Below are 25,132 nucleotides of genomic sequence, written 5' to 3' on the forward strand. Positions count from 1 at the left end.
TCACTTCTTAGTGAAGGAATTCCTTATGAGGCATATTCCCCAGGTTCCTCTCAGTGTTTCCTGGCTGTGATGCCATGAGATATCTCCCTCCAAAGTAAAAAGTGAGTACTGAGCTCATTCCATAAAATTTCTAACCTTGAAAGAAGTACTGGTATGACCTGGACTGGTTTTCAGTTGGTAGTGTCTGGCTCAAATAGAAGGAATGTGGGTTTCCTGTGGTTTAGAAAAATCTTAGGCACAAAGGAATATTTTTTTACAAAAGGATTCTTCACCTTAAGATGTTTCATCAAAGGTTTTCAGTAAATAGGAATTTTTCCTGGCAGATTTGAGGTGGAATCATGAATATTAGTGTTGGGAACAGCCTTAGAGATTAGCTATTCTAAAGACTGAAGTCTTTTCTAAACCATCTGGTTAGGAGGTCATCCTCTGGATATGTTGTTGCCCCTCGAGGAACAGAAAAAAATCACAAGACAGTAGTTGGACAGTTCTAGTCGTTAAAACTTTATTTTTATATTTAGGTGAACATATGCATCCTTATAATTTCTAGCCAATGGATAACAACATAGAGCAAGTCTGCTTTTTGACATGAGAGCCTTGACTCCCCAAAGCAAGCTACCATATCTTTCTCTTCAATTCTTTATCCTCATTCCCCTCCACCCATCGTTTGTATGACAAGGTTCCAGGACCCTGGCCATTTCAGTCAGATCCTGCATATGTCCCTCCTAAGACATGACACCTACTAGTGAACACAGTGCTTAAGATGTGATACATCTGTTAACAAAGCTTAGGATTACTGTAACTTCTTAAGCAGCTCCATCACAGGTCATCAGGTCATATTAAACTTAGCAACTGAAACTCCCCTCAGATCTTTTTTCATGTGACCTGCTTGCTCCCCTTCCACATCTCCCCCAGTCTGTGGAGGTACAGTTGATTTTTTTTGAACCTGGATAGAACTTGACCTTTATTCCTATTAAATTTCATCTCATTGATGAGCCCAGCATTTCAGCCCCTCAGAGTGTTTGAATCAGTATTCTGTCACTTCATTTATTAATTGTCTTTTTCGACTTTGTATCATTTGCAAAATAGTTAAGCATTTTCTCTATCTTCATGAAAGTATTGATAAAAATATTGAAATGAGACAAGGCCAAGGAAAGAGCCCTGTGGTGATCTATTAGCTATCTCCCTCCTGTTTAACACTACATGGCTCTTTTTAGGCAATTGGGGTTAAGTGACTTGCCTAGAATCACACAGCTAGTAAGTGTCAAGTGTTTGGTCTGAGACTGGATTTGAACTCAGGTCCTCCTGACTTCAGGGCCGGTGCTTTATCCACCGTGCCACTTAGCTGCCCCCTACATGACTCTTTTAACTCATTTATAAATACAGTTACCTAATAAATTGAAACTCCACTTAATAATCCTGTCATTTAGCCCATATTTTTCTGTCTTTCTTACTAGGATTCCATGGAAGTCTTTGTCAGTTATGATGCTAAAGTCAAGATTCAGTGGCAGTCCATGGATCTGCCAGCCTAGATCTTTATCAATAGTACCAACCTACTATTTCCTTTTTTCAGAAAAGGAAATAATTTTACTTGACTTCTTCCATATTTTTAACATGTTTTATAAGGAAATATAGTTTTTCATGAATTGTTCATTTCTATTTTTTTAAACATAAGTTTTGTTGGTATCTTTTGTTTTTACATCACAGTCATTTCTGGATATACTTTGCCTCCCCACCACACACTTGGAATTGATTCCTACCTTATAAGAAAGAAAAATAAGTAAGCAAAACCAGCTGATGATATAGTGATTGCATATGACAGTGTAGGCAAAATTCTGTCCTTATTGTTTTCCTCCTCTCAGCTAAAAGGAGGAAGATAGGTTTTAGTATCTGTATTCCATAACCATTATTTTTTTTCCATTATTAAGCCTTTTACTTCCTTTTAGTAATTTTTTCATTTGTATTTTTGTAGTCATTGTGTGCTTATTGTTCTTCTAGCTCTGCTTCAAGTCATACAAATCTTCTCACATTTCTCTGAATTAGTTCTTTGCCATTTCTTAGTGCACAGTAGTAATCATAGTAGGCATGTTTGTTCAGCTATTCTCCAGCCAATGGGTAGATACTTTTGTTTCCAGTTCCTTTTTCCACGAGAAGTATTTCTGTGAACATTTTGATTTACACTGGACCTTTCTACCTTTTAATTGCTTGGGAATATATTCATACTATTAGGATTACTGAATCAAAGTATAATCATTTTTCCTCACATAAGTTAAAATTTTTTCCCCAGATGGTTGAGTCAGTTACTAATTCCACCAACAGTGTTGGCATGGCTTTTTTCTAATGACCCACCTTGTTCTTTTCTAAAAAGATGACAGCTTTTTTATAATTATTTTAGAAATTTGCCAGTGATTGCAGCCAAGCCTATTGATATCTACAGAGTTCATCTCTGTCCTCTTAAAAATAGGTAGTACTTGGCTTATCACATCATTAGCATCTTTCCCATCATCCTTAATTTTTCCTTTATTATGCCCCCTCCCTCCTCTAATCTTTTGTGTATATGCATGAGAAGTAGCATGATGTGTAAAGAGTACTGGAATGGGAGTCAGAAAACCTGGCTTCTGCTCCTGATTCTCCCACTCATTCGATTTCTGGCCTCAGGTCATTCAATTTCCTTGAGCTTTCATTTCCTTATCTTCAAAATGAAGAATTGCTTTAAGTTATGGCACCTCACCCTGGTCAAATTGCAAAAATAATTAAAAGCAATGAAATTCAGTGTCAGTGGAGTTATAAAGAAATAGGTACATTCATCCATTTCCTTCATTCTGTGTATTCAAGTAGTATTGCAAACTCAAAGGTAGAATCATGTGAGAGGTATTCCATCACAAGTCAAAAGCTCATCATTCTAGTAATTTAAGTCAAAAGTCAGTGTAAGTCTAGAAAAGGGCTTAGTTGGGCTTCTTAGGTCTGTGAACTTTTTTTTTAAACAATATTTTGATAGCTATTTCATTCTTCTCATTCAGATGGAATCGCAAACTCAAAAGTAGAATATTTTTGGAGAGCAATCTCTCCAAAGTACACAGTAAAAATGAGAAGAATAATCACGCCCTTTGACCTAATAGTGTAAGGAACATCACCAGAACACGTTCGCAAAAAGAAAGCAAAATGAATCAAAACTGTTCATGGAAGCATTGTTTGCAATTATTTAAAAACAAACTGGAAGCAGCCAAGCTATCTATCACTATGGACATGGTTAAATAAATTGTGGTACATGTGTGTAATGGAATGCTCTAATGCAGCTAAGACTGACAAATATAGAAAACATAAAGCAATCTAGAAAGACCTTTATGAAGTAATGCAACACTGCCACTCGCCCTCCCCCCTCCCAAAAAAAAAAAACCCCAGAAGAACAGAATATTAACTCGGCCTACTAACATGGAAAAGTGAATGAGAAAGAAAAGAAACAAAGCATTCTGTTGGAGACTTAGAGGCAAGTGACTAAAAAGTTATGACAGTTTATGTGTTGAAGTTAATTTAAATGGTACTAAGCAAGTTTGATTTTATTGATGTTCAATATTATGTTTATAATCATTTGATATGAACTAAAATGAAAGAGTTGGTATAGATGGTCTCTGATAGCCTTTTCAGCTCTAGAATTCTGATTCCTTTAAAATCTGAGGTCATTGGAAAAGTACCTTGTAAAGCAGGCTCTCTTAATGTTTTTTGTGTCCAGGACCCTTTTAGCACTCTGGTGATACTCATAGAATCTTCATAGAATGTTTTTTAAATACATAAAATAAAATACATAGGATTACAAAAAAACTATGTTGAAATACAGTTATCAAAATATTGGTAAAAAAAAAAAATTCACAAACCTCAGGTAAAAAGTCCTACTAAGCCCTTTTCTAGAGTTACACTGACTTTTGGCTTAAATTACTAGAATGATAAGGTCTTGACTCAGGATGGAATCACTCTCATAGCAGCTAGGACGAATTATTTGCCCATAGATTTGCCAGTCTGATCAAGGGGGTTTTAACTGAAAATGGTGGGTAAATGGATAGGATGTAGGGGACATTTCTATTGTCATTGTTGTCTGCCCTGCCCCTCCTTCCTCTCCCAATGTGATACATTAGAAAGACCAGGCCATAGCCTGGTGATCTGATTTTGAAATTTGACTCTGAAACTCAGTTCAATAGATAGTTGTTAGTACTCTGTGCAACCATACTAGGGATGCTACATGGACATTCGTAGAAATATATAGACATAATATGCCACTTGACCAAGCCTCTCATCCTAGTAGGCTAGGTAGAGAAATGTAGGCCCAATGATAGTATGAATGGATTTGTACATTGCTGCTTGACTATACCCTAATCCTTAATGGACTGATAGCCACCTAAATGGAGGCCTCTCCATGGAGGTTTGTCTTCTGCCTTATTCTGTCAGACATTTTTATTGGTGACTTGGAAGAAAATAGATTGCATATTTATCCAGTCTGCAGACCTCATGAAGCCAAGGGGCATGACCAAATTAATATCCATATGATGTCAACATGCTGGAATAAAGAGCTGAATCCACCGTGATGAAATTTAACAAGAGTAAAGCCCAATTCTGGGATTCAGAAAATCAAATACAAGATGCTTAACAGCAGTTTCTTTGAAAAACGCTTAAAGGTGTTAATTGACTACAAGCTGTCTATGAATCAATAGTATGTATGACTCAGCTCCTAGAGACCCTGGTGTGATCTTGGGCTACATTAACAGGAGGGCAATACTTACAAGTAAGGTAATAAGCTAGTCATACTACAGCTATGTTAGACCACATCTGAATTACCATGTTTCATTCTGGGTTTCATTCACGCATTCAGATTTTTCATTTTTATTTAACGCTTTTGATTTTTTACATCACCGACACTTCCAAATATAACCCTAACCCTCTATCCACCTCTAACCAAGGAATCACCTCCCGTGGCAAACAGTGGAAAAAAAGGAAAAACAGTTCAGAAAAACTAATCAACACACCAACTGAGCCTGACCATATATACAGTGTTCCATACCCATAGTAGTCACACACATACCCTCCAGGATTGAAGTGGGTACCTAATTGTAAAGAGATATTAAAAATCCCTAGCATAGCCAAAAGATGATACTTAAAGCTGTGCCTCTTTGAGAATTTCTTGATAGTTCAGAATATTTAGCCTGGGAAAAAAAAGACAAAGGGGGTGGGGTTTGTATCTCTGTGTAAGTTTGTACTGCCCAGTGCCTAGCATATAGTGCATTACACGTAGTAAACTTTGATGACTGAATGAATGAATGAATGAAATTCAAATATATGAAGGACTTACATAGGAAGAGGCTTTGGGCTTGTTCTAAATATTTTCAGAGAACTAATTTAGAGTACTAAATGATGGCAAATAGAAGAAAGCAAATTTCAGCTTGGCATAAAGGTATAAAAAGTCTAAAAGATAGATCTAAAGTTAGAGTGAACTGCCTTAGGTAATAAATTCCCTGTTACTGGAGATGTTCAAGCAGATAAACATTTCTTGAAATCATTTAGAGAGACTAGAAAGTTGGCTTCTAAGGCCCCTTCCAATTAAATTATTTCCCTTTTTTTCCTAATTAGGTTTATTAAGAATTATATAGCTAGAATTTCTTTTTTTGTTTTTTAGTGTATTCTGATCATTGTGAACAGTATATCTTTTTAGTCTTTACCCATGAGATCACAGCAGTATTTTTTCGTATAACTGTTTGGAGCCTGAGGTATATTTTGCTTTATCTTACAGTTATTATTCATATTTTTTATCTTATTGCTCTTTCTTATTAGCTACTTAAGATAAGGACTGTTTCTTGTTTACCTTTGCAACCTCCATAGCACTTAGCCTAGGGCCTTCCTTGCACCTAGTAGGTACTCTGTAAATATTTATTGAATGAATTAGTGTCCAATTATGCCCCGTGTTTCCTTTCCTCACTAATACAAACTTCAAGATGACGTGGTCACTCTCTCCCAAGGTTCCTGTCATTTCCACGTCGCCAACCAGTCCTTGTTGGTCAGAATTAAGTCTAGAATAGCAGTATTCCTCGTTGCTTCCTCTACCTTCTGAGAGATGAAATTGTCAACCAGGCAAGTCAAGAATTTTAGATGCTCTACTTTTAGCAGAATTAGATTTCCAGCAGATGTCAAGATTGTTGAATTCTTCTGTTATCACCATAGCTTGCCTCTATACCATTTTTGTAATCTGTGTGAGGAAGGCATTATCCATATTCTATCTGGCTGGGTGTTCTGTAGTATATCACCACAGTATTACTTCTGGTTCTACTTTTATCTTAACCTAAATGGTTTTGACACTTTAATATTCATCACTTTCTGTATGGATACATAGAAATCAGGTGTAAACAAAACCAATTCATTTTACAAAAATGTTATTTATGCAACTTTTCAGGAAGATATCTATTGTAGAAAACAAAGTACACCGTTCTCCACTGTACATTTTCATGCTAGGTTATAATGCCATCTGAATTGGAATGTTTTGATTAGGTTTGGAGTATTGCATGATATACTAAAATGTCATTTTTAATGTTTGTTTAGATTTTCCGTCGAGGAACAGAAAGGAATTTGGATCTTTCCTGGAGTGAGCTAAAGAAAGAAGTTACTTTAGCAGTTGAAAATGAGGTGAGGTTTGAGTAGAAAAATTATAACTTTACATAGTCTTACGTATTTTTCATCAATATTAGTATTTTATTGGTAAGAAGAAACATGAATATGTGAACTTTTAAATTAGAGATTCATAAGTAAATATATACTTCTCCAGTGCAGGAAAAAGCAAGACCAATATTAAGTCATTCTTGCCCTAGCTCCATTTGAACTGTCTTTATATAAAACCTTTTTTCAATGAGAGAGGATTATTATTTTGGGAAGAAAGTCATGAACTGCACTAATATTTTTATTTATTCTTCTGCCAGCTCCAGGCAAGTGTAACAGAGTATGAATTCTCCCAGGAAGAGTTTCGACAATTACAAGTTGAATTCTGGTCCAAGTTCTATGCCTGCTGTCTTCAGTACCAAGAAGCGCTCTCACGTCCTCTTGCGCTGCATATGAATCCTCATGCAAATATGATGTGCCTGTTAAAAAAAGTAAGGATAGAAGCATGCTGAAGGACTTCTTCCTACTCTTCATTGGACTCTTCTGAATGTTCATCTGCTGCCTTGTAGTTCCTTTCTAGCCACATAGTAATCATATGATTTTCCTGTAGGAATGCAGTTCATTTGGAGTTAGATATTATTCCGTGTTTTTCTTTGAACATTCTAAAATTAACCGGAAGATTCATATTTCCAGGGGTTCCTGTCTTTTCTTGTGCCCTGTGCTCTAGTGGATCATCTCTATCTTTTGCCCGATGAGAATCTTTTGACAGAGGATGAAACTACCATTTCTGATGGTAACAGTAATTAATTGTTCCCTTTTTGAACCCCTCTTCTTCAGCCTTTCAGTCATTATCCTTATTGCATATAGATACAAAAACTTGCTACTGTGACAGAAAAGTCTTTGCCACCTTAGGTATTTGAACAAAACTGATTGGGCACAAGTGTTTTCAACCTTTATGCTCATGAAAATTGTCAACTCTGCCTATTTGAAAAATACTGTCAATTAATATTCACATCTTTAAAGCTGAGATTTCTTTCCTTATAGATTTAGATATTGCACGTGATGTTATATGTCTCGTCAAATGCCTCCGATTGATTGGGGAATCCATTTCTCTGGAAATGTCATTCATGATGGAAATGGCTTGCTACCACCTTCAGTCTCCAGAGAGGGCTGCAGAGCAGATTCTGGAAGACTTGATCGCAAATGATGTGTAAGGGAGAACTTAGGGTAAAGTCTGCTTCATAACGGAGATTTTGTGATCTTGGATACTGAAGTAATGTAGTAGAAATACATTTCAGATGGGTACTATGTAAAGTGAGTCAGTGTCATTAATAAATAGGGGGAGCTAATTTATGCGTGGAAAATCAGCAAATGATTTTACATATATGGAAACAGACTGTGAAACATAACCCAGATGTTATAATCAAAGTCATTAATTGCAATAACATCTTAAGGATTCCTCCTATGAACTATAAGTACAAATGTTCTCCTCTCCAGTGATGGGTCTTGGCATTTCTGAGAAGCCAGAGGAGCAATTACTTGACACTTTGTGCCAGAGGGCAGTTCTTAACTCTTTTTAAAGCTTTGTTAAGAGCCTAAAAAGTTGTCTTTGTTTGAAGTCATTAAAAAGCTGACCCTCAGATCTTAAGGCTGGCTCAGCTACTTCTTAGGATGTTTTATTTGAAGTCCTTTAGTACCACACTGCCTTCAGTCATCAGCGTTCTCTTTCTGTCCCTACAGGGAAAATGTGATGGAGGACATCTGCAGTAAACTTCAGGAGATCAGGAATCCAGTTCACGCAATTGGACTTCTTATACGGGAAATGGACTATGAGACCGAAATAGAAATGGAAAAAGGCTTCAATCCCAGTAAGTGAGGCAAGAGCATATGTTCTCCTTCAGTTTAAAAAAAAGTCACATTTGTAGCCAATGTAGCTCCATTATTCTATGTGTTCCTTTGTTTTCCTTGTTGTAGCTCAGCCTCTTAATGTTCGCATGAACCTTGCTCAGCTTTATGGCAGTGGTACAACAGCAAATGTGGTTTGCAGAGGTGTGTGTAAAATTGCTAATACTCGCTTCCTTATCTGCCGAGACCTATTGATCCTGCAGCAGCTATTGATGAGGCTAGGAGATTCTGTAAGTATTACTTCAGAAAACTGGGGCAGGTGCCCATGACACAGTCACAAGTTGTAAGGGAAGCATGGAAGCCGTACAGGTACTCTGTCAGGAAGCCATAGAAATGTTGCTTTTCTGACATCAAGTCCCCTCTTAAAACCTATTGTCATTTTAGCTCTGAACATTGAAGTTCCTCAACATTTTCTTCCTTAGGTGCTTTTGGGTGGGAATCAACTATTCCAGTCTCAGCAGGACCTTCTCCATCGGACAGCCCCCTTGCTATTGTCATATTACCTCATTAAGTGGGGAAGTCTGTGCTTGGCCTCAGAGGTTCCAGTTGACATACTGTAAGTCTTTTTTTTTTTTTTTTAAGTTTGTTGGTTGCTACAGATTCCACTAGAGGATTTGTAATTATGATTAATAACTAACAGCATTTTGAGGTTTGCAATACTTTTCATATATTAGAACTTGATTCTGGGATTGCAGCTTGATTTGTTTATGATTTGTCTTCTACTTTTCCTTATGCTGGGGATGCAGAATTTCTGTGCTTGTCCAATAATTTAGAGAGGTTATCTCGACAGTTCCGGGGTCTTTTTTTAAAAAGATGAGCTAACCGAGCATTTCTCTTCCTCTAGGGAGTCCAATCTACAGCATTTATCAGTATTAGAGCTGACAGACTCTAACACTTTGACATCACGTAAACTTGGTAAGGACTGTTTCTGTGTAGAAAGTGATCTTAATATAATTTGAACAGTCATTTCCCAGTGACTCATGATGTCTGCAACCTTTTGTTTTTAGTAACCAATCCTCAGACCATTGTGGAGTTATTTTTCCAAGAAGTGGCCAGAAAACACATCCTGTCTCATCTCTTCTCTCAACCAAAGGCACCTCTCACGCAGACTGATGTGAATTGGCCTCAGCTGGTTACAACAATTACCAATTATTTCTTACAACTTTTGTATCCTTTTATTCTAAAACTTCTGGGAAATTTTCCTTTTCCTACCACAAGGATATTATGTTGCTTAATGTAAGTTTTTATTGAATTAATTGTTTTAAGTTGGGGGGGTGGGGAAGACATTGCAATGCTATCATTTATATATAAAGATGTTACTTCTGATCTGCTGTCATTAGGGCATAAGACATGCGCTTAAGTTTTTTTCCCCCCACTGGTTCATCTATATTCCATTATCTGGTTTCCCTTTACTGCTGAGGATATATATGTCTTGGAGGCACGTACATGGCATCAGGGTATAGTCAGTGACACTAGACTTGAGCAGAGGTAAAACTGCTCTGCACAAACGTTACATTAAGGACATTGGCCTAATTCAGTCTAACGAATGCTTGTTGAGTTTATAATAGGCTGTGTGCAAGGCCCTGTGAGGGCCTGTACCACGGTTAAAAATGAAATGGGCCTGGCCCTCCAGGAATCGAGTTCTCCTGGAATGAGGGTATAGCAGAGACAGTGTGTGAAAAGATAAGAAAGTATGGGGCACTTGGAGAAAAGAAGCGGCACTGACAATTGGAGAGATAGAGGAAAGGCTTCCTCTTAATGGCTGTGAGGCAGTGGGCCGTGAGGGGCTGAGGAAGGATTCCCACACGTGGGGCCAGCATGTTTCTGTTACAGCCGGAAGAAATGTAGCACAAGTTCAGGAAGCAGCTCAGCCCATTTGGCAAGTATGGGGATGTAGGGTGAAAAGGCTAGAGAGATGAGCTGGGGCCAGATTGACTTAAAGCGTGATTTACCAACCAACTGAGCTAGGTGATGTAGACAGGCTGTACAGATGGCTGAATACTTTGCATTTACCTTCTTCATGTAATTATTTGATGTAATTACTATTATTACCTTTTATTTGTGAAGAGAACATGTATCTCAGAGAGGCAGGGTGACATAGTGGATAGAGCACTGGACTTGGAGTCGGGAAGATCTGAATTCAAATCCCACCAAGCTGTGTGACTCTTGGCAAGCCACTTATCTTCTCTGAACCTCAGTATTTTCATCTATGAAACGGGCATAATTATAGTACCTGTTGTGTTGTAGAGATAAAATGAGAAAGTAGATGTGAAGTTTTTACAAACCTTAAAGTGTTATGTGATTGTTAGCTTCTTATCGCCTTCACTCCATTCATCTCATTTTTTTAAAGTGGTTTTTCAAAAGCTTCTGTGTCATGGCTTGTTCTGTAGTGTACCTTTAGTTCTTTCAATAAAGGTCAAAGGACCTCTTCCTTAGCTAATGAATAGGTGGCCTAGCAATCCTGGATGCATCTTCCCAGAGTGTTTGATGGGAAGCTGTCAATACACACAGTTACAGGTAAGTTCAATGTTTCACATTTGTTCATTTGAGTTAGTAAGGTCATTTGCTGAATAATATATTTGGAGATAATTCTCTATCTTGTCCAAAACTATATCTTATACATCCTCTTTAGTCACCCAAATAGCTATCTATTACAGTCTTTTCATTAATGTATATTACAGGATTTCAGGGGGAGAGGGGTCAAAACTCACCAAAGTATTGGACAATTCCTTTCTTTTTCTTTACAACATCATTCTCAAGAAGTTAGTCTTACACTTCATATCTTTTCCCTGATTCCTTTTGTTGGGCTTTCTTTTCACATAGGAAGCACAGTCTTCCATTTAAAATAACAAACATCCTAGCATATGGATACAAACAGAATCATCATGAATTCTTAAAATCCTCTTTTTAAAAAACTTGTCATACAACAGTGAACACCAAAATTTGGAAACTTGTTGAATTGATTTGTGAGGGAAATGTGGTTTACTTTCTTGACTCTTCCCTGACTTGTAAAAAAATATTTGATGCCTTTTGACAACATAATCATTTTCTAATATGTCCCCTACCCTGCACCCTTCCATGTAACGCAGACAAACAGCAAAGTGGAGCATCCTTGTCTGCCAGTGTATACAACTTTCTGTGTACATAGTCCTCATCCTGCAGAACTTAGATCAGTAACTGCATTTCATTTGAGTTCATCTGCTTTTTAGCCTTGTTTCTATTTGCATTGTTGTAGTAATCGTACAGTTTTCTCCAATATTTTCTTCACTTTATCTCGTAACACAAGTTATCCTGTGTTTCTTTGACTTCCTCATTTTTGTCTTGTCTTACTGTGCAATAATATTCCATTACATCTGCATACTAAATTTATTCAGCCATTCCCCAGTTGATTGGAATTTTCCACTTTTGGTCCAGTTCATTACTACAGCAAAATGTTTATAGGCTCTTGTTTTCTGTCTTTAACCTTGAAGTATATATACCCAGTAGTGGGAATGCTGGGTCAAAGCATACAAATAGATGAATGACTTTATTTGCATGATTTCAAATTGTTTTTTCAAACTATGAGGCCTATTCTTAGTTCTACCAGAAGTATATTAATGTGCCTGTCTCCCCACAGCTCCTCCAGAATGGACAATTTATATCTCTTTTTGCGAATGTGATGAGGTTAAGGTAGAATCTCAGAGTTCTTTTAATTTTATTCCCCTTACATAGAATTAGGAACATTTTTTTCATATGGTTATTAATTTCTTTTTTTTTCTTTTGAAACTTATTCATCGTCCTTTAACCACTTAACTATGTGGATTTTGACTAGCTTTTTTGAAGCAACTGGATGAAAATGAAATCCAAATAACAGGATCATAATTGAGTCACTAGAACTATAAGGAAAGATACCAGTGATATGAAGAAATGGAAACTTGTGCGTGGTTAAGTTCAGTATTTTTTCCATCTCTGGGCCCAGGATAGTAGTTATACTAATGCACACTTAAATGGTACTTGAATTTGCAAAATACTTTCTTCACAACAATTCTACAAAATATTTATAAATATTATCATCTTCATTTTATTGATGGTGGGGAAGGTAACACATATTTATTAAGCACTATGTGCCAGGTGCAAAGTGCTTCACAAATATAATCTCATTTATTTTCACAATAACCTTGTGAGGTGGGTGCTGTTATTATCCCTTTTTTATAGTTGAGAAAAACCGAGGAAGACAGACGTTAAATGATTGCTCAGGGTCACACAGTTGATAGGTGTCAGAGGGTTTGAACTTGGGTCTTCCTGATTCCAGGCTTAACTCTGTCCACTGCACCACCAACTGCCTGGATGAGAAACAGTCTCTCAAAAGAGGTTGTCACTTCGCAGAATCAATGTAGCCAAAATTGGAAGAAAAGCAGGAAAGTTGGGGGTGGAGGGGTTATAGCAGTTTTCTCAGATAAAGGCCTTATTTCTCAAATATATAGGGAACTAAGGCAAATTTGTGAAAATAAAAGATGATAAATGGGTCAAAGGTTAAGAACAGGCAATTTTCAGAAGAAGAAATCAAAGCTGTCAATAGTCACATGAAAACATACTCTAAATCACTACTGATTAGAGAAATGCAAATTAAAACAACTCCAAGGTAGCACCTCACACCTATCAGATTGGCTAACATGACAGGAAAGGAAGATGACAAATGCTGGAGGGATGTGGAAAGACTGGGACACTAATGCACTGTTGGTGGAGTTGTGAACTGTTCTGACCTTTCTGGAAAGCAATTTGGAACCACACCCAAAAAAGCTATCAAACTGTGCAGACCCTTTGACCCAGCAATACCACTCCTAGGTCTGTATCCCAGAGAGATCAAAGAAAAGGGAAAGGGGCCTGTGTATACAAAAATATTTATAACAGCTCTTTTTGTGGTGGCAAAGAAGTGGAAACTGAGGGGATGCCCATCAATTGGGGAATAGATAAACAAGTTGTGGTGTACAATTGTGATGGAATACTAATGTACTATAGGAAGTGATGAACAGGATGCTTTCAGAAAAACCTGGAAAGACATATATGAATTCATGCAAAATGAAGTGAGCAGAACCAGGAGAAAGTTGTACACGGTAACAGCAATACTATTAACAATGATGTACTATCTAAGGTTCAGCTGTTCTTATCAAGACAATGGTCCAAGACAGTTCCAATGAAGAATGCTATCTACCTCCAGAAAGAGAACTGATGAATTCTGAGTGCGGATTGAAGAATACTTTTTTTTTTTTTAATTTTTCTTGCATTTTTTAAGGTGCTTTTTTCCCCCAACATGGCTAATATGGAAGTATGTTTTGTATGACTTCACATATATCATTGATATCATATAACTTGGCCTCTCAATGGATGGGGGAGGGGCAGGAAGGAGGGAGAGAATTTGGAACTCAAAAACTTTTTAAATGGATGATATAAATAAGTAAAAAGTGAATGATTAAAAGAGGTTGTGACTTATTCTTGTAAGCAGTTGTGGGGTCAGGACTCAAACTCATGATTTTTGATGCTAAGCCTTCTGTTATTTGTCATAATAATCACATTCATATCATGCTTTGAGGTTGACAGAATGCTTTTCTCAAGGCCCTGTAAGATAGATAGTACACATATCATCCCTCATTTACCAGACAGTTTGCTGAGATGCAGTGAAAAGAAGGCACTCAGTGCGCAAGGCTCCTGACTTTGAACCCTCTTTCCGTTATACCTGGCTTCGCTGGTTCTTGTTTTGCTTTGTTCCTTTTCTAATAAGAGAATTCTTTTTTGTCTTCAAGGAATATATTCGCCTCCTACAGCCTTGGTGTCAAGTGAGTGTTGGCTCCTGCCGCTTTATGATGGGCCGGTGCTACCTGGTTATGGGAGAAGGACATAAGGTAAATTTAGTCTTATTTTTTCCTGCTTTATTAACTGGGAGAGGATCTGGTAACTGTAAGAAACTTTACTGTTTGTTGTCTGATTGTATTTGTGCAGGTCGAAAAGACTTTTTTTCTTGTCCCACAATCACTCAAGCGCCAGCTTTCATTTACTGCAGCCTTTAGGGCTTAGCATTAAAACAAACAAACAACTCATTTTGTTGTTATAAGGGTCGAATGAGAATATTTATAACATGTAATATTTGTAGCATGGTGCCCGGCACATAGCAGGTACTTAATGCTAGTTCCCTTCCTCTTCCCCTCCTAGTAATGCATGTAACATTCCTTTGTCTCCTTAGGCTCTGGAGTGTTTTTGCCAAGCTGCATCTGAAGTGGGCAGGGAAGAATTCTTAGATCGATTAATCCGCACAGAGGATGGGGAGATAGTTTCTACTCCCCGACTACAGTATTATGATAAGGTACTAAATCTTAGAAAATGTCATTCTTTCTGATTCCTGGCACATGTATAATTGTATTGCTGTCTTGGGAAGGTGGGAGAGTGCTGTGTCTGTAAATATTGTTACATTGTTATTCACTGTTCTCTCCAAGTGAAAAGAAGAATGAATTGCCAAGGGAAGATGCAGGTGTTAGAATGTTAGTTACTGAGTTGTTACAGGCTCAGGGGCATTCCCAAAGCAATTACACTATTTCCCAGTAGATAGAGTAACTATGGAGAAAAAGCTGACACTACTCAATACTCCGTCCCAGGCATATATTAGCAAGCTGCAGAATTTCCATTTGGTTCCTCAATGGTAAAGATAAGTAGCCCCAAAAAGAAACCAAACTGACTTTTTCATCATAAATTGAAATTCAGTGCAAAATTATTCAGCTGCTAATAAATTCAAAGAACTTACATATTCTGAGTTGATAAAACATTTTCGTATCCAAAATAAATCATTCGTCAACTTCATCTGTGCATCCTTAACCATCTGTAGAGTTATTTTTATGAACTTGGATGAGAATGGAGAGAGTAGGCTAAGGTATTAGAATAAGAGGCACTAACGGTGCCAGCCTCTTCACAGACCAAACCCTACAACAACAAAGACAAATGTCCCAGCAAAGAGAAGCAGACAAAAAGCATATGTAAACACAAACCAGAGATGCCAACACAATGGAAAGTGTAAACTCCAAAAGCAGCTTGGACCTAGAAAACCAGGAGACAGGAGAAAGGAAGCACTAGAAGTTCTGAGAGGTGCTCTCCTCAGGTGGCACAGCCAAAGAAGTGAAGCAAAAAACTTACAAGTCCAAAAAGATCAAAATATCAAGCAAGAGAACTTGAAGAAAGCAAAAATGACACAAGCTCAAAAAAAAAAACTACTTAGCCATCAGATTCATATATAGCTTGCCTTGCCATTAAAGTTTTCTTAGAGTGGATTTGTGTTCCAAGGAATGCTACATTTATTTCCTTTTTTAAAAAATATGTTTTTATTTATTTAGTTAAGTATTTCCCAATTACGTGTAAAAAAATGTTTTAACTTGCGTTTAAAAAAATTTTTGAGTTCCATTGAGAGGGCAAGCTATGTGATATCAATGATATATGTGAAGTCATATAAAACATATTTCCATATTAGCCATGTTGCTAAGGAAAACACAGACCAAAAAGAAAAAAAGGAGAAAAATAAAGTGAAAAAAGTGTGCTTTAATCTGTATTCAGAATTTATCAGTTCTTTCTGTGGAGGTAGATAGCATTCTTCATGGGAATTGTCTTGGATCATTGTTTTGATCAGAACAAGCTGAACCTTAGATAGTACATCATTGTTAATAGTATTGCTGTTACTGTGTACAACTTTCTCCTGGTTCTGCTCACTCACTTTGCATGAATTCATATAAGTCTTTCCAGGTTTTTCTGAAAGCATCCCGTTCATCACTTCCTATAGTACATTAGTATTCCATCACAATTGTACACCACAACTTGTTTATCTATTCCCCAATTAACGGGCATCCCCTCAGTTTCCACTTCTTTGCCACCACAAAAAGAGCTGTTATAAATATTTTTGTATACACAGGTCCCTTTCCCTTTTCTTTGATCTCTTTAGGATGCAGACCTAGGAGTGGTATTGCTGGGTCAAAGGGTCTGCACAGTTTGATAGCTTTTTTGGGTGTGGTTCCAAATTGCTTTCCAGAAAGGTCAGAACAGTTCACAACTCCACCAACAATGCATTAGTGTCCCAGTCTTTCCACATCCCTCCAGCATTTGTCATCTTCCTTTCCTGTCATGTTAGCCAATCTGATAGGTGTGAGGTGCTACCTTGGAGTTGTTTTAATTTGCATTTCTCTAATCAGTAGTGATTTAGAGTATGTTTTCATGTGACTATTGATAGCTTTGATTTCTTCTTCTGAAAACTGCCTGTTCTTATCCTTTGATCATTTATTGACTGGGGAATGGTTTTTATTTTCATAAATTTGTCTCAATTCCTTATATATTTAAGCTACATTTGTTTCTAAATTGGTTATGAGTTGAATAGATTGTCTAGTCTGTTGGAAAAGACACAGACCCAGTATAGTAATCACTGACATCCCAGGGAACTTAGACAAACAAAAAAATTTAGAAGCCAAATATGAGGAAACCAAATTAAAGCAGATTGCTCAGAACTGGCAAAAAGAACCAGCAAAACACAAGGAAAAACTCAAGTGTCAACGTGTATAGGCAATATCATAATTAAATTACAACATTACAAGAATAAGGACAAATATATATGTTACCAAAAGTGCCTACATCACTTACTGAGAAAGGATAGCTTGGATCCCACTGGAATGTTCAAGGAGGTCCAGGGAGGATCACAGAAATTGAAACGCAGTGTGTACAGAATCAGGAAGTGTGGACCAGCCTGCAAAGTTCAGCGTGTTTTAGGAAGGCTGGAGACGGGTGTTTGAGAAGGAAACAGACCTAGAGGCCCATCCTCGTAAATCTTCAGACAACTTCGGATGAGGCTCATGGCCAGCAAGGTAAGTGTTTAAATCCATCTAAAAGAGTTGCTAATGAAAGTGTTTCATTATTGACCAGATCACTGAAGGTTTCAGAAAAGTAGCTTGGAGGAGCAGGAAAGGTGAAGAAGAGCTTTCAGGAGGGTGAATGGGAGTGTGGAGAGAAACCCCAAAGTGAAATCTCTCTCTTTGAGAAAAGGGAGTCTGAGTTAAATTGAGCTGAAGCACAAGACAGAGGCCCTTTTGTTCAGTGTGGTTCTCTTAATTTGACCAATAAGAGAAGCTGTGGACAAATCAAAAAGCTTGCGCCAGCACTGGAGTTGGGAGGACCTAAGTTCGAATGTGGCTTCAGACACTTGACACTTGTTAGCTGTGTGACCTTGGGCAAGTCACTTAGCCCCAGTTGCCTCACCCCAAAAAAGATGAAGAATCAAAAAAGCTTATATTCCTTTTCTATAAACTGACTAAAAATACCAGACAAATGTCACGATGATAACACTCAATACAAATGGACTGAGCTGTTTCATAAAATGAAGAAGAGCCACAGATTGCATTAAAGGCAAACAGAACAGTATGATACTTGGAGGAGGTGCTTTTACCAAAGAAATATCTGAATAGATTCAAAATGAAAGGGTGATGGAATATTTATCATGCCACTGTCAAAACACCGAAAACCTTAAAAGACATTAATGATGTCATACAAAATTGAATTCCCACTAGAAAGCATATTAAAAGAGATAGAAAAAGATAATGTGATGCTAAAAGGTTCTATTCAAAATGAATGTACCAGTCTTAAATATATAGTTACCTAATCTGTGATTGTCATGAAGAATTTAGTCTTACAGGAAGAAATAGATTTCCTTTCAGTCATTATGGAAGGTTTAAACCCATCAATATCAGTACATGATAAATCCAGCCAAAAGATAAGAGGAAAATTATCGCACTAACCAGAGTATTAAGTCTAATCACTGTAAGGAGATAATTTGTGAGAAAAAGGAAAAATGCTTCTTTTTCCCAGAGTTCACAGAACTTGGATAAAAGTTGACATGTGTTGTCCCACAAAGGCAAATAAAGAAAAGAGATGCCATACCGTGACTGCTCTTCTAAACAAACCCTAACCAAGTCCATAGTGTTGCTTCGTCTTCTGCAAGGGCTCACAGACTCTTCCAAAAGCTAAAAAATTACTTACTCAGTAATGATGGGGTAAAAGGGAAAGGTCCAAAACCACAAGTTACATCAGAGACAGATAGTACTATTGCATAATGAAATCTGTAGGATGTAGCCAGAGGCACATTTGTAACATTAAACATCAACAAGCAAAAAAAGTTCATTGAAGTAGAGCTTTAAAAACCCAGGAAAAAAATAAACCAAGATGGAAGCAGAGAAAAATACAAATGAAAAGAAAACAACGAAAATGACTTTTTTTTTAAAAGACAACAAAATTTTGAATAGTTATTTAATTTATTGACTTTGAACAGTTAAATCTAAGCAAAAAAGCCCAAACCAAAACACGTAAATTAGAAAAAAGGAGAACTTGTTAAGGCAAAAGACATAAGAAACTTATCAAGGATACACAATCCAGTGCTTATAAATTTGTGGATCTAAAGTAAATGGATGATTACCCACAGAAACAGAAAATATTCCCTAAGTAAATAACTCAAAATGATTGGTCTCAGAAAGAAAGATCTGACAGGCCATTAAAGAACTGCTTGGCAATAATGCAACACACCTCTATAGATTCACAGACTAATTACCAAACCTTTAAAGAGCAGTAACTTGTATACTATACTAACTGCTTCAGAACAGAAGGGGGAAAAAAATAGTAAGTTCCCCAGCTCTTCCTTCCACAAGACACATGTGGTATTAATCCGAGAATTTGGACGACCATACTAATGAGTGTTACTGCAAAAATCCTAAACAAAATACCTATAAAAGTGAAAGGATGATCTAATCTTCTGTCCTTCTAAGAGGACTTTGAAGTTACAGATATTTCAAAAAGCAACCAGCAACTATGTCCAGGCCCCTAGTTTCTTAGATTTCCATTTGCTTTTCTTTCTGTTGGTGGTTTTATTGTTCTCTAATATCTCCATCAAAAGAATGAAGAAGATTGGGTTCAAAATCAATTGATTCTTTAGATTTTTTTTTATACAGTACGATGCCTGTTTTAAACTGTCACAAATAATCAAAGTTTAACAGCATGTAGATGATATTTTTATAATCTGTGAAAATAGAAGTGGAGGGAGTTTAAAACTCAGTGTTATGTGGGTAACTGAAGAAACTAAGGAAGATGATACACAAATCATAGAGCCAAATGTCTGATGGCAGGCCTTGTGGCACCTTGTCAGCTTAAACTTCATATGTCTCTTTTGTTTTTCTAATTGGTTTTAGGGCCAAGTGCCTAATTCTATTTCAGTTTTATTATTCACTGCTTCAAAGCACGTTTGTGATGACAAAGAGTCCTCTTATTTCCTTAGGTTTTGCGATTATTGGATGTAGTTGGTTTGCCTGAACTAGTGATTCAGTTGGCCACATTAGCAATCACTGAAGCAGGTGATGACTGGAAAAGCCAGGTAAGAAGAGAAATTATTTGTTTGCCTTAATAATTTTCATTGCTTTTTTTTCACATCACTGCAGTTTGCTGAGAATTTTTTTGGCCTAAAACTTTGTACTGTAATTAAGGTCTTTATACTCCTCTCCTTTTCGTTTATTTCATTTCTAGGCTACTTTGAGGACGTGCATTTTCAAACATCATTTGGATTTAGGACACAATAACCAAGCATATGAGGCCTTAACTCAGAATCCAGACCCCAGCAGGTAGATAGTGAGCCATTCACCATTACTTCTTGGCCCACAAAAGGAAGCTTGCCTGATATCCCCCTTTCTCTTCTAGGCAACTGGATTGCTTGCGACAATTGGTGGTAGTTCTCTGTGAACGTTCCCAGCTCCAGGATCTGGTCGAGTTTCCATATGTGAACCTGCATAATGAGGTAATTTAACCTGCCTGAGAGCACATGGGAAAGATTTTGGTGGCTTTGTCAGCCACTGCAAACTCACTCACCTCGATTTTTGTTTCTGTCCCTTAGGTTGTGGGGATAATTGAGTCACGTGCCCGAGCCGTAGATCTGATGACTCATAATTACTATGAGCTCCTGTATGCCTTCCACATCTATAGGCACAACTACCGGAAGGGTGAGGCCTTAGGACAAACTGATTTTTTTGTTGTTGTTGTTGAGGCAATTGTGGTTAAGTGACTTGCCCAGGGTCACACAACTGAGGTTGGATTTGAATTCAGGTCCTCCTGACTCAAGGGCCTGTGCTACTATCCACTGTGCCACTTTATAGAATGTCAGACCTGGCAGAAGCCACCTAATCTAACTTATTTTGGTTTAATGGAAGTAAACCCACCTAAGATGATGCTGCTGGTCAGGGGGAATACTAGGATTAGGCTTTGGATAGAAGAGTCTATCAACTCAAGGGATGTAGGGTCACAGAACTGGAAGGGACCCCAGAGGTCATCTCATCCAGTACCCCTTCATTTTATAGCCGAGGAAATTGTGACGTTGCTTAATAAATTGATCAAGGCCCCTAATGGGCAGAGTTTGGGCAGCTCTGTGACCACAGTTACAAAAGTGCTGTATGACATACTACTTGTCTTTGGCTTTTATTTTACTACTAGGAATATTATCATTTTGCTTGGGAGAATCGTGGCTAATTATAGGTAAAGGTTCAAACTTTATATCCTTTATCTCTTGGCCTTGAGCATATTATAGGAATAGGGTTTAGAGATGGAAAATCTAGTCCAGATGCCTCATTTTACTTATCTGTAAATTGAGACCCAGAGATGCTAAAAGTTACCAGAAATCACATAGGTAGTAAGTGTTAGAGCTGACAGTTGAACCCAGGTCTTTGTACTTTTCCCCTTATGCTCATTAGATGGTGTGAACCAGTTAGAACATACTCCTGAGAAATGACTGTGCTTTCTTACGTGTCTACTGTGTTCACTATTAATTTTTTAATTCAAATAGATTTACTTAATTCTGACTGTGTGAAGATTCAGGTTATTTTGGAAGGTTTGTGAATTCCTGTACCATTTCAGCTCCATAACATCATCCTTCCTGTTTATCTTGTTCTGAGCAAATATTGTGGTTTCCAGTCTCATCAAATGTTGAGTCATCCAAGGCTTTTTAAATTCCTACAAGGAATACTTTCCTATTCAAAAAACATGATGGACTTTTCATCTCCCCTCAGTTATGTGCCAAATTCTTAATATGAAGTCAGTTTCAGGTTTAGTACTTGCCAAAAAAAGATCTTCTTGTGGCTTACTGAGTTCTTCAAAATTTCAAAGTCATTCTAAGGAAAAGAGAAGTGAATGCCTCTATTTTCAGATAATTTTTGACAAACTGTAGTTGTGCTTCTTCCTCAGGAGTGATTTTATTCTATCTCTACTTGAAGAATTCTTGTTGCCTGGGAAGAAATGGAAACATCTTTGGATTAGTTTTCAATTTTATTGAGGAAAATGGCTGGCTATAATTTTTTTTTTCAGTCAAATAGATTTGTTACAACATAAAAGATACTTATTAAATAACACCCAAATGCTTTATAAAGAGCATTCTGAATAGTTATGTTTGAGAAGCATCTTTGTTGTCCCAAAATGATAGAACATTTTACACATATTATGAGTAATTAGCCAGACCTTAGAATCAGAATGATCTGGGTTCAAATCCACTTCTGACAAAAACTAGCTGTCACTTTAGGCATGGCACGTAACCTCTTAGTGCCTCAGGCAACTCTATAAGACGTTCAGTTGCAGAGAAAGTGCCAACTTGCATTGGTACAGAGAGTTTTCTCACCAGGAGGTTCTCATATCTGATATAACTGGTATGGACTCCCCAGGACCTTCTCCGAAGCCACCATCCCCTCCCCTTCCAAATCCTATTTACTCACAACAACTGTGTAAGATGACTGTTACACATATCTACACACGTGTGTGTATAATTATTCCATTTTACAGATAAGGAAGTAAAGGCTTAATGAGTTCTAATGACTTATTCACAATTGTACAATTAATAAGTGTTAGAAGTGGGATTAAAGTCTTGATGTCTCCCGACTCCAAATTTAGTGCTCTTTCTACTAAACTGTGCTGCCTTTAATGTCCCCCTGAAAAAAGGAACTGTTCTTCTTGATTGAAAATCAAACTGTTTTCTTGAAGAATTGAAATCAAATAATTACTAAATTCTTCTTAACATAAATAATTCCATATTGTCAGTCTGGAAACAGTATTTCTCTGGCATCTCTGGACTTGAATGATGTATTTCCTTTTAAAAAAAAAAACCAACTTTTTAACCAGAATTTTTCAGTTGTTTCCTTCAACCAATATAACCTAAATCTCTGTAATAAGGTTGAATCCTAGGGTCAGCTAGGTGGTGCAGTGGATAGAGCACCGGCCCTAAAGTCAGGAGGACCTGAGTTCAAATCTGGCCTCAGACCAACCAAGTCCCCCAGTTGCCTAAAAATAATAAATAAAGTTGAATCCTTTCAGTGCAAACATTTCTTCTCAGGCCACACTGTTTTCCATACTGGGTTTCAAGGCTCTCTCTAAGGAGGGGGAGCTGGCTTAGTACCACTCCAGGGCCTGAAAAGTCAGAAAGCATAGACTCCATTGTGATTGTAAGTTACCATGGGCTTGCTTGTTGATTTTGGCCCCTGGAAGGTGGCAGTGCATCACAGGAGGGAAGCACTGGTTGTCACTGTGACATCTTACTGTCCTTGTTCCACAGCTGGCACAGTGATGTTTGAGTATGGCATGCGTCTTGGCAGGGAAGTGCGCACTCTCCGGGGACTGGAGAAACAAGGCAACTGTTACCTGGCAGCCATCAACTGCCTGCGGCTGATTCGGCCAGAATACGCGTGGATTGTGCAGCCAGCGTCCGGGGCAGTGGTACAGAAATGTTCTCTCTTTGAAATTTTGGATTGTTTTACTAACTGCAACAACAGTGATATCCTTTTGTTTATAACACAGCCACATCTCTTATCTCATTTTATTTTATCTAAACTTTCTGCTTTTGGACTTTTTCTTATTGAATAGCATTACAATAGTTATTAACATGTTATTGTCCAATTAGTTCACCTTTTCATGATTTTAACTATCCAACTGTTGTTGATTAACCACTTTTCCTGATAGAACGTTAGCACGAAGGTGAAAAACGTTTATTAATAATATGTTCTGCATCTATTACATATATGTTCATGACATTAATGTTCACATCTTCCTGCCTGTAGTACATGCACTTAAAGTTTTCCTTTAATGGGATGAATTTGCTTAGATCATCCACATTCATTGCTCAATTCCTACTATGGCCAAAGGCATGGATACCCTACTCCTAATTCTTGCCAGCTGCTTTGCAAATGCAATGGAGTACGTGGCCTGAAAACTGAGTGAAGCTAAGTGTCCTATGCAGGGATCAGATCTAAGACCAGGATTCCTGAACATCATGTTTTAACTGACAACATAAGGGAACCAAACCCATCTTTATTTGGCCCTCATTATTAGAACACCATGCAAGCAAGTGATGCCCATTATACCAGAGAGTATGTGTTAACAGAGCTCTAATGCACAAAGCAGCAAGGGAAAAGTGATTTTTTTTTCTTTTCAGAGATAGATTTTTATTGTTACCTTTTGTTCTAATATTGCCTAGATTTTACTTTGTTCTAACGTTGCTTAGATTTTACTGTGTACCCCTCCCCCCATCCATCCCTTACAACAAATAATTTTTGAAAGGAAGAAGAGAAAAAAATTCCACGAAGAGATCAGTATATTGACAAGAATGATATATGTAATGTTCCACATCAGTGGCCTCCCACCTCTGCCAGGATGGGGTGGGAGTTGGGAGTTCAGGCAGGGTTGTCTTCTATCTGTTCTTTGGGCCCAAACTTATTCCTTCTAATTTCACAGCATTCATTTTCTTTTTCTTTCTTTCTTTCTTCCTTTTTTAATAATTTTTATTGATGTCTTTTGTTTTTCCATTGATTAAATTTTACCATATCCTTCCATTTCCTCCTTTCCATGGAGCCATTTCATAAAACACAGAATTTTTTTTTTTAAGAAAAAGATGTAGAAGGAAAAAAAAAGTCAGCAAAATTTATTAATATGGAGGGAAAAGTATCTTAAAACATATGCAGCCTACCATACCTGTTACCCCACCACCACCACCTCTGCAAGTGAATGGGAGGTGGTGTCTTCTCATGTCCCTTCTTTGTGCCTATGCTTGTTCTTTGTAATTTTTCAACCTTCATATTTGATTGTTTGGTAGTGGTGTTCTTTCCACTTAGATTGTCATTGTATGACATCATTGTGTGTATTGTCTTTGGCTCTGCCAACTTGCCTTTGCATCCAGTCATAGGTCCTTCCCTCCTTCTTTGTTTTTATCACTCACATTAGTTCATTGTTTCCAGTTCTTTACAATCACAAAAGGTGCTGCTGGTGCTGCTGTGAATATGTTAGCATGATGGCTTAGCTTTGGCTGTAACCCACCCCTTGTCACGTGTACCTAGCCATTAAGCTGAACACTTGCATACTGCTTTCCAGAGTGGTTAGCACGCTCATCTTCCCACACCCCATTGGCATGTGCTTTTTGATTCTCATTTTCCTTGTTTTTAGTGACAGCATTCTTTTATATGATTATTGATAGTTTGAGGTTTTTTTTTTCCTTTTGAGACTATTTATTCATATCTTTTGACCACTTCCCTCTTGAGAA

At 37.4% G+C, this 25,132-nt stretch overlaps 1 protein-coding gene across 1 annotated transcript in view; it reads left to right on the forward strand.

Moving 5' to 3' along the window:
- NUP160 (nucleoporin 160) overlaps positions 1-25,132 on the forward strand; it is a 48,265-nt gene that overhangs the window by 12,370 nt on the left and 10,763 nt on the right. Inside the window, exons 12-28 of the mRNA XM_027837830.1 lie at positions 6,577-6,660; positions 6,951-7,121; positions 7,324-7,423; positions 7,675-7,840; positions 8,371-8,498; positions 8,605-8,765; positions 8,958-9,091; positions 9,380-9,450; positions 9,543-9,702; positions 10,983-11,052; positions 14,316-14,414; positions 14,753-14,872; positions 19,853-19,948; positions 20,098-20,192; positions 20,269-20,365; positions 20,462-20,567; positions 23,156-23,316. Of these exons, the coding sequence (XP_027693631.1) occupies positions 6,577-6,660; positions 6,951-7,121; positions 7,324-7,423; positions 7,675-7,840; positions 8,371-8,498; positions 8,605-8,765; positions 8,958-9,091; positions 9,380-9,450; positions 9,543-9,702; positions 10,983-11,052; positions 14,316-14,414; positions 14,753-14,872; positions 19,853-19,948; positions 20,098-20,192; positions 20,269-20,365; positions 20,462-20,567; positions 23,156-23,316 (2,019 nt within the window). The remainder of the gene's footprint in view (positions 1-6,576; positions 6,661-6,950; positions 7,122-7,323; positions 7,424-7,674; positions 7,841-8,370; positions 8,499-8,604; positions 8,766-8,957; positions 9,092-9,379; positions 9,451-9,542; positions 9,703-10,982; positions 11,053-14,315; positions 14,415-14,752; positions 14,873-19,852; positions 19,949-20,097; positions 20,193-20,268; positions 20,366-20,461; positions 20,568-23,155; positions 23,317-25,132) is intronic.

Source organism: Vombatus ursinus, unplaced genomic scaffold (genome assembly GCF_900497805.2).
Source record: "Vombatus ursinus unplaced genomic scaffold, bare-nosed wombat genome assembly UNPS02014822.1, whole genome shotgun sequence".
Lineage (NCBI taxonomy): Eukaryota > Metazoa > Chordata > Mammalia > Diprotodontia > Vombatidae > Vombatus > Vombatus ursinus.